Source organism: Heterodontus francisci, chromosome 36, assembly GCF_036365525.1.
Source record: "Heterodontus francisci isolate sHetFra1 chromosome 36, sHetFra1.hap1, whole genome shotgun sequence".
Classification (NCBI taxonomy): domain Eukaryota; kingdom Metazoa; phylum Chordata; class Chondrichthyes; order Heterodontiformes; family Heterodontidae; genus Heterodontus; species Heterodontus francisci.
The window spans coordinates 40,568,271-40,584,433 of NC_090406.1; the positions used below are offsets into that span (position 1 = coordinate 40,568,271).

At 40.6% G+C, this 16,163-nt stretch overlaps 1 protein-coding gene across 1 annotated transcript in view; it reads right to left on the reverse strand.

The window, feature by feature from the left end:
* Window positions 1-3,831: 3,831 nt before the first annotated feature.
* Window positions 3,832-16,163, reverse strand: part of LOC137351457 (lysine-specific demethylase 4B-like) — a 393,540-nt gene continuing 381,208 nt past the window's right edge. The window contains exons 17-18 of the mRNA XM_068015905.1: window positions 12,882-12,974; window positions 3,832-8,195 (exon numbers count right to left, since the gene is read on the reverse strand). Coding sequence (XP_067872006.1) covers window positions 8,004-8,195; window positions 12,882-12,974 — 285 coding nt within the window. The 3' untranslated portion in view covers window positions 3,832-8,003. The remainder of the gene's footprint in view (window positions 8,196-12,881; window positions 12,975-16,163) is intronic.

Genomic DNA, 16,163 nt, shown 5'->3' on the forward strand with positions numbered 1-16,163 from the left:
GCACTAGGTAAACTGATCTTTCAGAGAGCCAGTGTAGACACACTGGGCCGAATGGCCTCCTTTTGTGCTGTAAAAGTTCTGTGATCATTTACCAGTATATTTCTGTGATAGAAATTGAATATTTCACTTCCATGTTAACTTTCTGAAAGTGCATCAACAAATCAGGTTGAAATTTACCCCATTCAGTTCTCTCATCCTCTCCTGAACAGTGAATTGTGCTTACATAAGATTCTACAGATGGCAATGGGGTATTTTACACAACCATCCGTACTTCATGGATGAGCACTTAATTCATCCAAGGGAGTATCTCAGCCCTGCCCAATCCTGCTGTCAACATTTTCAATAGCAAAACTACACAATTTTTCTCCTTCTAAGCTTGGGTAAGGTGAATGAAATTGAGGCAGCCAACCATTTTGAGATTGGCGGACCCAGAACAGACAAGGGATCCCATTCAGTGCCACTTCATTTATCCTAGAGACAGAAGATTATCATATAAATGTTTTGTGTTTTATTCTAAATCGGATAATTCCATTGAACGGCCACCTCATGGAGCACTGCCACTTTGGGCTCTTTCTCTCCAATATAATAGGTTGATATTGGTTACACTGAAATGCCACTCAGCCCATTTCAATGAGAGCCAATGTTTCTGACTGTCTTAATAAATATGCAGCACTGCCCTTGAATAATACTACCCTGACTAAAACCCACCAGCTGAACGTGCTTGTGTACTCAGATAGGTGTTATCTAATGTTGTGTGGTTCTGGGTCAGTTCCACTAATGAATTGGTTATTGAACTGCCTGCATACTCACATCTCAGAGTCAAAGAACAAAGAACAGTACAGCACAGGAACAGGCCATTCGGCCCTCCAAGCCTGCGCCAATCTTGATGCCTACCTAAACTAAAACCTTCTGCACTTCCGGGGACCGTATCCCTCTATTCCCATAGAGTTATGGGAGTCATAGAGTTATGCAGCACAGAAACAGGCCCTTCGGCCCACCGTGTCCGCGCTGGCCATCAAGCACCTATCTAATCTAATCCCATTTTCCAGCACTTGGCCCACAGCCTTGTATATTATGGCGTTTCAAGTACTCATCTAGATACTTCTTAAATGTTGTGAGGGTTCCTGCCTCTATCACCCCTTCAGGCAGTGTGTTCCAGATTCCAACCACCCTCTTGGTGAAATTTTTTTTCCTCAAATCCCCTCTAAACCTCCTGCCCCTTACCTTAAATCTATGCCCCCTGGTTATTGACGCCTCAGCTAAGGGAAAAAGTTTCTTCCTATCTACGCTGCCCATAATTTTGTATACCTCAATCAGGTCCCCCCTCAGCCTTCTCTGCTCTAAGGTAAACAACCCTAGCCTATCCAGTCTCTCTTCAGAGCTGAAATGCTCCAGGCAAAATCCTGGTGAATCTCCTCTGCACCCTCTCCAATGCAATCACATCCTTCCTACAGTGTGGCAAACTCCAGCTGTAGCTTACCTAGCATTTTATACAGCTCCATCATAACCTCCCCGCTCTTATAGTCTATGCCTCAGCTAATAGAGGCAAATATGCCCTTCTTAACTACCTGTGCTGCTGCTTTCAGTGATCTATGGACAAGTACACCAAGGTCCCTTTGACCCTCTATACTTCCCAGGGTCCTATCACCCATTGTATATTCACTTATCTTCCATCTCAGACCTGCAATAAATTTTCAAGGTTGAGCACGAGAGCTCATCACAGTTAGATGGATTCTTCCAGGTGACAACTCAGACATAAAATTGCACCAATTGTCTATAAACCCAAAAAGAACATTGGAGATTACTGTTAAAGAGGATTTTTTTTTTTTTATTCATTCAAGGGATTTGAGCATCAGTGGCAAGACCAGCATTTATTTCCCATCCCTAATTGCTCGAGGTGGTGGTGGTGAGCTGCCTTCTTGAACCACTGCAGTCCACATGGTGAAGGTACACTCACAGTACTGTTAGGGAGTTCCAGGATTTTGACCCAGCGACTAAAGGAGCGGCAATATAGATCCAAGTCAGGATGGTGAGTGACTCTGAGGGGATCTTGCAGGTGATGGTGTTCCCACGTGTCTGCTCCCTTGTCCTTCTAGATGGTAGAGGTCGCAGGTTTGGAAGGTGTTGTTGAAGGAGCCTTGGTGAGTTTCTTCCTTGGCATACAAGGGAAGATGGTGACATAGTGGTATTGTCACTGGACTAGTAATCCAGAAGCCTAGGCTAATGCTCTGGGGACACAGGTTCAAATCCCATCACGGCAGATGGTGAAATTTGAATTCAATTAATTTTTAAAAAATCTGAATTAAAAGCCATTTTAATGGCGACCATGAAACTGTTGTCAATTGTTGTAAAAATCCATCGGGTTCACTAATGTCCTTTAGGGAAGGAAATCTGTTGCCCTTACCTGGCCTACATGTGACACCAGATCCACAGCAATGTGGTTGACTCTTAACTGCCTTCTAAAAATGGAGCAAGCCACTCAGTGCAAGGGCAATTCAGGATGGGCAGCAAATGCTGGCCTTGCCAGTGACGCCTACATTCCAAGTTCAAATAAAAAAAAACTCCTGTGTGATACCTCGCCAGATGCTTTCTGAACACCACATCTACTGCACTTCACCATCCTGCTGTCACTGACTCAAAGCTAATACAACTTGTGCTGGAATCTGAATTTCAGGCATTTTTCTTTTGAGGTATACAAAATTATGAGGGGCATAGATAGGGTAGATAGGAAGAAACTTTTTCCCTTAGCGGAGGTGTTAATAATCAGGGGGCATAGATTTAAGGTACGGGGTAGGAGGTTTAGAGGGGATTTGAGGAAAAGCTTTTTCACCCAGAGGGTGGTTGGAATCTAGAGCACACTGCCTGAAGAGGTGGTAGAGGCAGGAACCCTCATAACATTTAAGTATCATCTAGATGAGCATCTGAAACACCATAGCATACAAGGCTGCGGGCCAAGTGCTGGAAAATGGGAGTAGATTAGATAGGTGCTTGATGGCCAGCACAGACACGATGAGCCAAAGGGCCTGTTTCTGTGCTGTATAACTCTATGACTCTATAAACCTTCAGCTCACTAGTGTTGATATAAGATATATCCATTCCCTTAGTATGAGATTGAGGACCAGAAAGCACTGAAACATTAAAAAAGACCATTGCATGCATTGCCCCTCAGGCTGGCACTGGAAGTAAATCATGTGCAATGGACTTTTTGGGTGCTAAAAGCATGTCATCATGGCAGCTTACATTAGCCTAAGCAAGGCTAGGTAAAAGTCACTAAGGTTCTCTTTCTTTATAGGGTTAATTATGTCACCCTAATGTAATACCACTACATATTTATGTTCCATTTACATTACATTTTACTTGATATGTCATTACAACAAATGATGTTGCTACTCCCTTCCCCCAGTTGTGCATGCCTAGTATTAACTTTGTTTATTTGTTCTTTCTACACCAATTATCTTACATGCCTTTCACCCACCTATCTCTGTCTGATATTAGAGAAACCTATTCATTATTCACACTCCCCTCTGTCCCCAGACTATCTGGCGTCATTCTTACTTGTTAACTGACCTCCTCCCATGTTCCTGGTCTGGCACTGTTTATCTCATCAACACCCAAAGACTGACCTCATCCTTATTAACCCCTACAGCCATTACAGAGTTAACATAACGTGTACAGATGTAGCTATGGGGTGTGTGTATCTAATCTTACAATTGGTGGCAGAGAATAACATAAGTACCAACTGATTATTAGCTGGATAAATCACCTGAAAAATTCATAGTTTAAAAAGCCACAATAGAGATTGTGCTAGAACACTCGATCTGCAATGCCATTTCACTTTTATTTTACCAACCCAGGGCAAACCAATCGGAAAACATAAGCACGAGACATTGAAAACTAACAAATCTAATTCCATTAAATCATAGTTACAAATTCATAAAAATGTACAGTATTTGCAAACAGTGAATGAAGCAAATCACTTTCTCCCTTCCTCCACTGCAACCCACAGCTGTAATAAATCAACAGGTACTGCAAGAAACTTTTTTTTTAATCAAATGCATTTTAACTGTACAATACCATAAAACATTACATTTTAATGACTACATTCATACTGATGTAATATAAATAATAAGGAAAAAAGGATTTGGGGGAAACGGAATTGCCCTCATTGTCACAGACTAATTAATACTACTCAACAATATCACAGACAGCAGATATTCAACTGCATCCCAGGTACCAGTGAGAAAAATTCAAACTGTCTGTACTTTGCTGTCAATTTTAGGGGTTTGGTACTAACAAGATATATGGATCACTGGCTGATGAGAAAACCATTTTTATTTATCTCCCACCCATGAGGCCTTTCATCCCCAAAAATGCACTCCAGCAGAGCACCAGGGAGTCCTACACTTGACCACCATCAATTGCTGTGGGTCAGTTGTTCTGAGCTCCAGGTCAGTCAGGGTAATTTCCAAAGATGCCAGTGCATCATGGGCTCTGCTGAGTCATATAGCAAATGTTGCTGTGAAGACCACACAATACAAGTATGTGTTGAAGCTGTCCAATCCATTGAGTGTGTAATTATCCAACTTAGAGCATCAATTCACATTTTATAACCTTCTCAGATTTGCCATTGATGGTCAAATTTGAATTTTTTCCCCCTTATTTCAGCAGTTTTAATTTTAATTGGTTGGATAATGAAGGTGGGAAGTGTCTAGACTTAATTTTTGCCAACTATCTACCCACTCATGAAGGTATTAACTCCTCAGGCCAATTAGTGTCCATACTGGTATCCAGACTGGGATTAGCTACATCCACACAGTTCAAGGGCAGAACTACTTCTGTGTGACTCAGCTATTGACTGAGCCCAGCAGCAGACTGTGCTACTGGACTAGGTAAATGTTAAAACTGGAGCAATTAGAATATGGAGCCCCATTCATGGACTGTATGCAAATCTGGAATTTGCTCATTTTGTCCAATGTCATGACTCTACCTCCTGTACAGGTTTTCTTACATTTTTCATAGACAATTCATGCACTTCAAAAATTTATAATCAAAATTTTTGCACCGTAACCAATTAAGTGAATAAATTGTCCAACAGCCAATTTTGGATGAAAATAGATTTTCAACCAATCTGAAAACAGGACCTTTAAGACACTTGTCTACAGTACCAGAAATATCAGAGATTGTTTCCTCATGTACCTTTTTCTTAACACAAACTATATTAACACACAATTAATCTCTAAACAGGTTAATAAAATGTTGCATCCCTAATGTCATTTTTCACACCCACCACTCTTTCTTTTTGATATGTGGCTGCATTTTTAATCATTTCCTTGGATTTCCACATGACTGCAGGTCTCTGAACTCCTTACTTCATTGATGGTTCCCCAGAATTGATACCAGTACAACTCCTCTGACTGGCCAAAGCAGGGTGAGACTTATTTAAAAATTTATTACAATAATACCTAGCAAATCCTTGCTTCAGGTTGCCTTGGAAATCCAATTGGGGATTAGCAAATGAGCTGAGTGCACTGACTGTGTTTGAAAAAACTGTCCTGGACTGCTGCCCATCTTCATTTTCAGAGAGAGAAAAAAATCTTCTACAACTCACAGCACAGGTCTCACTGCTGAATGATTTTACACAGTACACAGCCAAAACACCCAGAGATACATACGGACTACAACTGCAACCTTTAAACACTTTCAGATCAGGTCATGTCCCCATTAATCTCCCTTTCTCATTTGTTTTTGGGCTCTTTATGGCTCTCTCCTTTTAAGACAAGTTCACCACATTCTGCTGTGATTGTTTTAAGAGAACAGTTTGCAGTTTAGTCACTTGGAATTACAAAAATCAGCCTGCACTCAACATCTATCTGGGAAAATACATATTTACTACTGCATTCAACACACAGCTACCATACTTCTAAGCTAGACATCTTAGTCCTAATGGCAAAGGCTGCAAATGGACTTATGAAGAGTGAGTATTTTTAAGTCTTCAGACATTTTACAGAGTAGAAATAATTTAAAACGTTTAATGCAGTGGCATGATGCATTTTATACATGATTTATCTGTATTTCACTGTTGATGACAATCATCTTCTACACTTTAATTTCTATTCTTACTCATACCCCCATCTCTCACCAAGTTTTAAGCCTACCCATTATGGCAGACAAATTCTCTGAGTCATCCCAATCCCTCCAACAAATTAAACACTTAATTCTGAGACCTGACAGATTGATTCCATACAACATTCTAAACAGATCTAAGTGCTGCTCTACGCTTATATAAAGACGAGCTGCTGCTACACCACTGAATGTAAAAAAAATTACAGAAATGTTTTGTCCCTCTCATGGTTTTGCACTTTTTTTCTAATTAATCCACAAAGGTCTGGATTCTCTACAACTTCCTCTATTTGATGGCACATCTAAGGAAGGAGAAAACTCACAAAAATGAAGCAGGGGCAGCTGAACTTCAACCTGCTCCATCTCTCTTACGGGAACCACAGGGTTGAGTGCCCCAGCCATGAGGAGATATCATTCACAGCTAAATGAAGCAACTCCATTGTACTTCAGTGCTTATTGAGATGAAACAATTCATATTGCGCAAGGAAAAAAACTACACAAAGATAACTTTAAAATATATACAAATAAGCACATTGCTTTCTAATAAACAAAATGTGTGTGTTTTTTGAGGTTACCAAATTAATCAATGGTTTGTAGAAAAAGTGATTCAATGGAATTAAACAGAAAGTGAAAACATGTTTGTTTTGGTTAATGATGAGGAAGACAAGGTTTTAGTTTTGAGCCTCTGACAACTCACATATTAAGGGATAAACATTACTGACACCAACCCAACATTAATGGCCTGGGGGAATTACATTGGACACACAGGCTTCCCTGGATGGATGATTACTGATTATGCTTTGTGGTAATACTTTATAACTCCAATGACTTTAATTTAGCATCAATTGCAATCAATAGTGGATCAGGCCTTAAATAGTACAAACTAGTTTCCGAGTATTAAAAAGCAATGAAGACACAAAAGTATGAACCATCTCCTCCCCCCAAACCCGTAACCTGACAATAAAGACATCATCTGGCAGAGTCTTGGAACCAGACTCCATAGAACACAAGGTGTGTTCAATTCCTTACTAACTTCATCTCCCCCCTCCACAGCTTCTTCTTTTAGTCCCACACAAATAAAAAAAGCAAAAAAAACCCACAAGAAAACAACATTTTAAATTAACAGTTCAAAAACATCTTAGGAGAAAAAAAGCTGCTCTTTTTCTTCTGTGCGTGGCCACCCGAAAACCATGCACGTTCTAAATTCCAGTGAGTGACAAGTTAACATTACAGCTGGTGTACCCACAGTGTTCGAGGAGCCAGAAATACACGCCACCTCCCAAGCAGGGATTCAATGCATCATGTGCTCAGTTGCATGCTAGGTCTTAAGGAGAGGGATTTTTTTTGCCTTCAGAGAAAAATTTAAACCATTTTGGGAATGCAGTCTTTATATTTATGTTTTAAACATTTTCAAAATCCACCTACACCTACTAATAACAAAAAAATACTGTACCTGAAGAATTGCCTTGCTGCAGACAAAGAAGTGATATTGGTTTCCTTCATATTAATACTATCACACCCTACAACAATTGCAAATATTGCTTTGGTTCAAATATGCCAGGGAGATACACACAAAAGCTAGAAAAATGCTGCACTTTGTTCTCTCCTTTTTCTTAAACCCAAGATTTTCCAAAAAGAAAGGACCTCACACACAAGTTTTTTTTCTATGTACAAGAGATGTGGTTAAAACTTCAAGGCAGATTCAGTAGTTCAATTCTGAATTTGTTTAGCACCTTCGCAGAAGATAGCTCACAGTACTTACTGTAGTCTTTCCTTAACTTTTTTTTTGTTTAAATTGAATCCATTTACTGAGCACAAAATCATTTTTTTCATTGAAAAACCCCAAACAAACAAAATCCCCCAAAACTCAAAATTGCATCTTCCTAATTAATATATCCCTGCTGGTACGGTGAATGAAAGAGATTTTCCATAAATGTAAGATATTCAGGATTCTGGGTGTAATCTTTCTGGCTGTAGTCTTCCAGGAACTTGGAGTTGGATGGCCGAGCCTTCTTAACATCCTTAGCCTCCTCTCCTGAGATAAAATCCTCGTGTTGGGAGCTCATCAGTGGTGACTGTAAAACAAACAGGAATGTGAGGGATGAAGTAGATCAAATGTTTTACAGCAAAACCAAGACAGCACTTTGCCAATGGAATGCTTGAAGCTGCATCCCTCTCCAGTGATTTCCTACTTTTGAAATTCAGATCTGTTTAACAAATAACAGTTTATATAAATATGAAAGTCAGGGTTAAAGATAAGTAAAAGGTGGTGACGGGAAAACGGAAGCAATTCTTCACTTTGCATCAGTGGAGTCTCTGCTATCACAATTTCAAGTGAATGGCCATGCCATTTGATTGAGGCTGGTCAGGGAGCTCCTTTAGAGTGTATTCAGGTTGAACAATGAATGAAACTCAAAGCAATTTTCCGATGTTTAAAGATGCCCAGATTCGGTTCATGCGCTGAGTGGCAGCATAGTGCTTGTAGTGAAATAAAACTGGCTCCAGGAAAAGCCAAGATCAATCTTGGAACGTTCCAGAACAGAAACAATCCATTTGGCTCATCAAGTCCATGGTGGTGTTTTTCTCCACATACACAGACTTAACCAACTCTCCTGCACCTTTATTCTTTAATATTCCTTTTTTCTATTTCCTTTTATACTAGCCTAAATAAGTTTAACAATTTACTCCACAGACAAACTCGAGGTCAGAAAGTGGAGCTCTTTTTAAATTGCTCCATGTTTTTGGTGAATTTTTGGCAAACAGTATCAAGGGGAAATGCAGCACTTTTGATTTTACACCCTCAGAAGCTGCATTAAGCAGTCAGAGGTCAGGTGTAGCATTCTCTGCCCCAGCAATGTGCCTTTACATGGCCATTCTTCATGTAAGAGTCAGTAGGCCATTTGATTGGAGGCTCATGGCGAAGGAGTCATAATCAAGCCTGAGCCTTTCCTCATGCCGTGTTAAACAAGTATCAATAATAGTAATTTGAAGTAGGGTGGGTGCATCAGATAAACACAAGAGGAAGGATGGAATGGTGTGGATATGGCATGTGACAAAAGCACATGTGTACAGACACCGCAATAGAGCAATGGGAGGCTTAGCAATCAGCAGTCAAGTTTGGCATCATTGGATTGTTATAGCATTCTTCACCCTCTTTCTTTCATAGTTTATCCCATTATGTTGGTCCTGCAGAGCCAATTGCTCCTGGCATTGAGACCAATCAGGGGATTTGTAGAAACAGCATAATCAGGTCTGTTAATCTGATTTTCTCTCTTGCCCAAGTTGCTTGACTATGTTTGATGCCGTCCTGTGCTGCCTGGATTCCTTCCTTCCTTCTTGGCAAATTACTCATTTGTTTATTCATAGTCTCTCAAGAGGGACAGTAGATTTCTATTCTCAGTACTGATCTGTAATAGGCCACTATGACAAGAAACACCTAGCCTTCTCTTGCCTACTCCCAATAATGACATGGCCCAGATTAGGGATCACTAGCCTTAGCCCTACATTACAACAGTGACTACACTTCAAAAGTACTTCATCGGCAGTAAAGTGCTTTGGGTCGTCCCGAGGTCGTGAAAGGTGCTATATAAATGCAAGTCTCTCTTTTGCCTTTTATTTTATAACTTTAAAATTAAATACAATTTCTTTTAAACTTTATCTAGAATACTGATTCTTTGAGCCCACCCATTCATTCTTCTGGTGAACGCATAAATGATTAATAAGGAATGGAGATATCAAACATTGCAGCTTAGATCTTTTTGCAGTTGTGACCTATTCTTTTTGAAACCCCCATTTGCTACAAAACTGAAATGTTTATACTTACTCTTCCCTACAGTAGACAAGTATTTGAATCAGATTACCAAAATACCCAATATCCTGGAACTTATTTCCATCTGAGCACATCTCTCTTTAAACCCACGAGAATATATCTCAATCTGATAAAGTGCCTCTTTAAACACATAACTTAAACTCCATCTCAGGACCTCCCTTTTTAAACCCACACTGAAAGCACTGAACCAGGTTTGTTTCAAAACATTTTGACAAATTGAATTCCCTGCTGCAGAGTTTAGTGCCTGTGTCTGATGCTCTGCTCATAAGAGGTTTAATAATCCAGCAGCCCCATCCATCTTTCCAGCTGTACACTGGCAGACCTATGTTTTCCCAATCCAATAATGTAGAGCTAAAAAAAAAAATCAAGTTGCCTGCTATTTTCTTTCAGAAAATCTAACCTTAAGACCACTTAGACACCACACTTGTAAACAAAAACAGATTATCTGGTCATTATCGCATTGCTGTTTGTGAGAGTTTGCTGTGCACATATTGGCTGCCGAGTTTCCTACATTACAACAGTGACTACACTTCAAGAAGTACTTCATTGGCTGTAAAGCGCTTTGAGACATCTGGTGGTCAGGAAAGGCGCTATATAAATGCAAGTCTTTCTTTATTTTTTTAAACTAAGATTTATTCCAACATACAGTTGTTTGAATCAAATGTACTACTATCAGTAAACATGTTTTTTCTCTGAAGGTTGAAATCCATATTAGACTGATTTAAGTAACCCACTTTGATTCACCCTCACTAACTGACTAATTAGTCATCTTGTACATGCCTCAGTAGCGCAAAAGTGACACGTAGATTGCGTTTAACCCAAACTGAAACTGACTGAGATTGATCAAAAGGAGTGAACCACTGAAGCACATGGAGCCGTGTTGAATGAGATATGTCAGATTAGGACAATTTTAAACTAAAATGAGCAAGACTAGATGGTCCAGATACGATTGAATGATTAAATCCCAATGAGAGATGACCAGATTGAGTTAAAGCACTTGTTTTAGGGTAAGTGAAGCTTGGAAACTAGATTGATTTTTCACTGAATCTGATCCGCTATTTATTATTGCATGTAAGCTTGGGCCTTCACACATTTAAGAGACTGTGTGTGTTGTCTGAAGTTCTTTCTGTCTTGTAATGGCTTCTTCTACCACATTAGGGAAGTGTGAGCATTCCCTCTGGTTGTTATTTGCAGCAAACACAATTTTATTTTAAAATAACTTACAATTTCACTAGATACAACCAAGAGAAAATTTTCCTCCTATTTGTGTAAAGGTTGGGGAAAAAAGCATTAAGCCTCCACATTTTGTTTCAGTGAAAAACTGGTATTGAGTCGCACTGATGAGCAAGTCCTTGATTATAACAATTATTGTTAAAGACGTGATATTTGTTTGATAAAATGTGTAGCACAGCATGAATCTCAGAAGCAATGTCATGTGCAATGAATTAAAAAGCTGATAAGGGCAGCAGAGGCAAACTGCCCAGGATACCTTACAAATAGCAATGCACATCTGCTTTACCATTTCCCAAAAAAGTCATCAGCTTCTTAAATATACAAATGATAAAATACTACACTCTGCCACATGTCCCACTTACAAGCAGAATGGCACTGCTCGCTCTGTGACTTGACTTCAATGCTATTGTGGGAGCACAGGGACAGTAAGTTTTTTTCTGTTAATGGTTTAATTTTCCCCCTTTCTCTCCCTGAAGATATGAACTCTCATCAGTGTGCAGTTCCATTGGCACTGGCTATCCTCTGGCTCCTTGCCAAACTGGTTGTTCCTATGAGCTTGGACTGAGAACATCAGCAGTCCATTTCACCCTAGAGGCCAGAGTCAGAGCACTTTCCAGTATGGGTCCCTGAAATAAGTAGGAATAAACAGTAGTGCTGAAACCAACTGTCACACCACTGCTGCAGCCCCAGATAACCTAACTCAGCAAACAATAATCAAATCTGCAACCTCTGGTGTCTATGGCTTTGTTCCACACTAACACTATGCAGTAAGTCATTGAGGAAGCTAAATTCTAATTTTTATAAAGGTAGAAGGCCATATTTCAAAGCCAGATCATGTTTTGACAAGCATCGGCACAGTCATCTCTGAATTAGAAGGTTGTGAATTCAAGGTCCAACTCTGGAGACTTGTGTCCATAATCCAGGCTGACATTTTGTGCAGTACTGAAGGGAGGAATACAGGGTGTGCTACACTGTTGGAGGTAGACATAAAAAATCCTATGACACTATTTGAAGAAGAGCAGTGGAGTTCTTCTTGGAGTCCTGCATAATATTTATCCCTTAACCAGCACCATTAAAAAAAAGAGGAACATGTTATTATCACATTGCCGTTTGTGGACCCTTACTGTTGCCATGTTTCCTACAAAAGTGAATATACTTCAAAAGTACTTGATTGATTGTAAAATCTTTTGTGATGGCTTGAATCCATGAAAGGTGCTTTATAAATACAAGTCATTCGTTCTTGTAATGTGTGACAAAGAATCTCAGTTCTGGGGTGACTTATCATAATGGTGTGCCCTTCATTGTAGAGGTGCCTGAATTGGTGTCGCAAATCAAATCTAAGGCTCCCAGAGGACACAAAAGCTGCAACTAAACAGCACTGGACTCCTATTTGGGGACAGAATGAATTCAAGCCGCATTGTGAGCTAACCCTGGCACCTTAAATGGGCAAGTTTTGGCACCAGTCTCAAGTTGGCCACCAGTGCAGCTTTTCCAGGTATCAGTACTAGACTGTTATCAGCAATACTCGGGTAAGAACAAGAGACCATTGCTGTTTGAACTAGATGTTATAATGTCCATGTCACTTAGAATTGTTAGCCTAGAGTTTGACAATACACGCATACCAGGGGTGCATATGCAAGTGAATGATAGCTAACAAGCTAAATTGTAATACAATGTGTAATGTATGCTTTGAACTCACCAGCCGTGCTTTCACACGCTTGGGCAGCTCCTCATCCAGTGTGAAAAGATCTTCTCTCTTCAAAGTCAGCTGAGAGCCTCCCTCAAACTCCACCTGAATCGCAAACAAATAATCAGGAAAATGAACACATACTGCAGAAAAACCATTACATCATTTCATATCCCTTAGTCTCGCCCCTTCCTACCTCTAACTTCCTACAGACCTTCAACCCTCTTAGATTTCTGTGTTCCTCCAATTTTAGCCTTTTGTGCATCCTTGAATTTCATTGCTCTGCCATTGGCAGCTGTGCCTAGGCCCTAAGCTCTGGAATTCCTGTCCTGCCTCTCACTCCTTTTAAGGTAGGCCTTAAAACCTACCCCTTTTACCAGGCTTTTGGTCACATGTTCTAACATATCTTTATGTATGGCATTAAATTTTATTTTTAAAACTGCTCCTGTGAAGCACCTTGGGATGGTTTACGACATTAAAGGCGCTACAGAAATGCAAGTTGTTGTTGGTGCCAATTCTATTTTCGGACATTAGGTGGCAGTAGATCACTGGGTAAGTGCTACACCTTGAAGTATTTCTAAACATGCTAAAGAAAACTAGAGGCAGAGAATGGAACTGCAGCAAGTTTTTTCTGGAAAGATGATTTTCAAAGATGTTACAAGAAGAACTTGTATTTATATAGTGCCTTTAACATAATAAAACATCACAAGGAGCTTCACAGGACCATTATAAAACAAAGTATGACTCCAAGCCACAAATTAGGTCAGATGACCTAAAGCTTGGTCCAAGAGGTAGGTTTTAAGGAATGTCTTAAAGGAGGAATGCAGGGTGGAGAGGCGTACAAAGGGTATCCCAGGGCTTGGGTCCTAGGCAACTGAAGGTGTGGCCACCAATGCTGGAGCAATTAAAATCAGAGATGCACAAGAGGCCAGAATTAGGGGAGTGTAGATATCTTGGAGGGTTGTGAGGCTCAAGGAGGTTACAGAGATAGGGAAGGGTGAGGCCTTGGAGGGATTTGAAAACAGGGAGGAGAGTTTTAATATCAAGACGTTTCAGCAAAAACAAAACACACCATTACCTGATTATTCTCCAGGCTTTCAACATGTACCATTATTGAGCAACTAGGTACTCAGGCTATTCTCTTGATTTTGTCAATTAAGGGTGCACTAGTGTGATGTTGAATGGGAAAGTCTCTTACTAAGTCTGTGCTTCCTCCTCCTGATAAAGAAGCCTTCCTCCCATCACTAGCTGCATTACCCTATTTTGTCCTGGGCCCTACTGCTTCATCAATGACCTTCCCTCCATCATAAAGTCAGAAGTGGAGATGTTCACTGATGATTGCACAATGTCCAGAACCATTTGCAACTCCTCAGATACTGAAGCAGCCCGTGTCCAGATGAAGCAAGACCCGAACAACACCCAGGCTTGCGTTGATAAGTGGCAAGTAACATTTGTGCCACACAGGTGCCAGGCAATGACCATCTCAAACAAGAGAGAATCTAACCATCTCTTCTTGATGTTCAATGGCATTACCATTGCTGAATCCCCCACTATCAACATCCTGGGGGTTACCATTGACCAGAAACTGAACTGGACCAGCCACATAAGTACTGTGGCTACAAGAGCAGGTCAGAGGCTAGGAATTCTGCAGAGAGTAAATCACCTCCTTTCACCCCAATGCCTGTCCACCATCACTCAAGAGGCTCAACACTAACCAGGACAAAGCATCCTGCTTGATTGGCACCCCATCCACGACCTTCAACATTCACTCCCTTCACCACCGATGCACAGTGGAAACAGCATGTACCATATACAAGATATACTGCAGCAACGCACCATGGTTTCTTCAACAGCATCTTCCAAACCCACGATCTCTACCACCTAGAAGGACAAGGGTAGTAGATGCATGGGAACACCACCATCTGCAAGTTCCCCTCCAAGCCACCACCATCCTGACTTGGAACTATATTGCCGTTCCTTCACTGTTGCTAGGTCAAAATCCTGGAACTCCCTTCCTAACAGCACTGTTGGTGTACCTACACCCCAAGGACTGCAGTGGTTCAAGAAGATGGCTCACGACAACCTTCTCAAGGGAAATTAGGGATGTGCAATAAATGCTGGTCTAGCCAGCGATGCCCACATCCCATGAACGAATAAAAAACAATTATACTTATGCGGGAGACAATGGCGTAGTGGTAGTGACAGTGAACTAGCAAACAAGAGGCCCAGGATAATGCTCTGAGGACACTGGTTCAAATCCCAACATGGCAGCTGGTGGAATTTAAATTCAATTAATTAATAAATTCAATTAGTTAATAAAAAAGATCTGGAATTGAATGGTGCCATAAAACTATCATCAATTGTCCTTTAGGGAAGGAAATCTGCTGTCCTTACCTGTTCAGGCCTACATGTATAACTCCAGACCCACAGCTGACTCTTAACTGCCCTCTGAAATGGCCTAGCAAGCCACTCAGTAGTCAAGAGCAATTAGGAATGGGCAACAAATGCTGGCCTTGCCAGCGATGCCCACATCCCATGAAAGAATAAAACAAAAATCAGTAAATCTCTCAACAGTCCTTGCTTGTTCCTGTTAAATTCTGAATAGATTTCTTTGCACTTGCTTCCCCCTCAGTGTTGAATTTAATACGAATCGCCTCATTATCCAGTCTAATCCATTCTCTTCCGGGACCATACAGCTCAATAACTACTCAACTCCTTCAGTCACCCCTTTCTTCACGGTACCCAACAGGCCTTTAAAACCACTGTATTCTGGATCTAATTTAACTCCTCTCCTTCTCTTCCCAATTCTACTGTATTCTTGGCTCTTCACTCTATTTCTTTTAATAGTTATGCAACTTCCAAAATTTAATCAGGAACACGACTAGGTCCTTCAGCCCCTTGAGCATCTTCCACCATGACTGATCGGTATCTTAACTCCATTACCTGTCTTTTGTTCCATAACTTTTAATATCCTTGCTGAGCAAAAATTGATCAATCTCATTTTGAAATTTTCAGTTGATCCAGCCTCAACAGCTTTTGTGAGATGGAAAGAGTTCCAGAGTTTCACTGTCCTTTGTGTGAAGAAGTGCCTTCCTGCATCAGCCCTGAACGGCCTAGCTCTAATTTTAAGGTTATACCCCTGTGTTCTGGACTCTCCACCATGAGAAACAGTCTCTCTATCTACCCTATCAAATCCTTTAATCAGCTTAAACATCTCAATTAGATCACCCCTTAATCTTCTACACTCAAGTTAATACAAGTCTCGTCTCTGCAAACTGTCCTCCTAGTTTAACT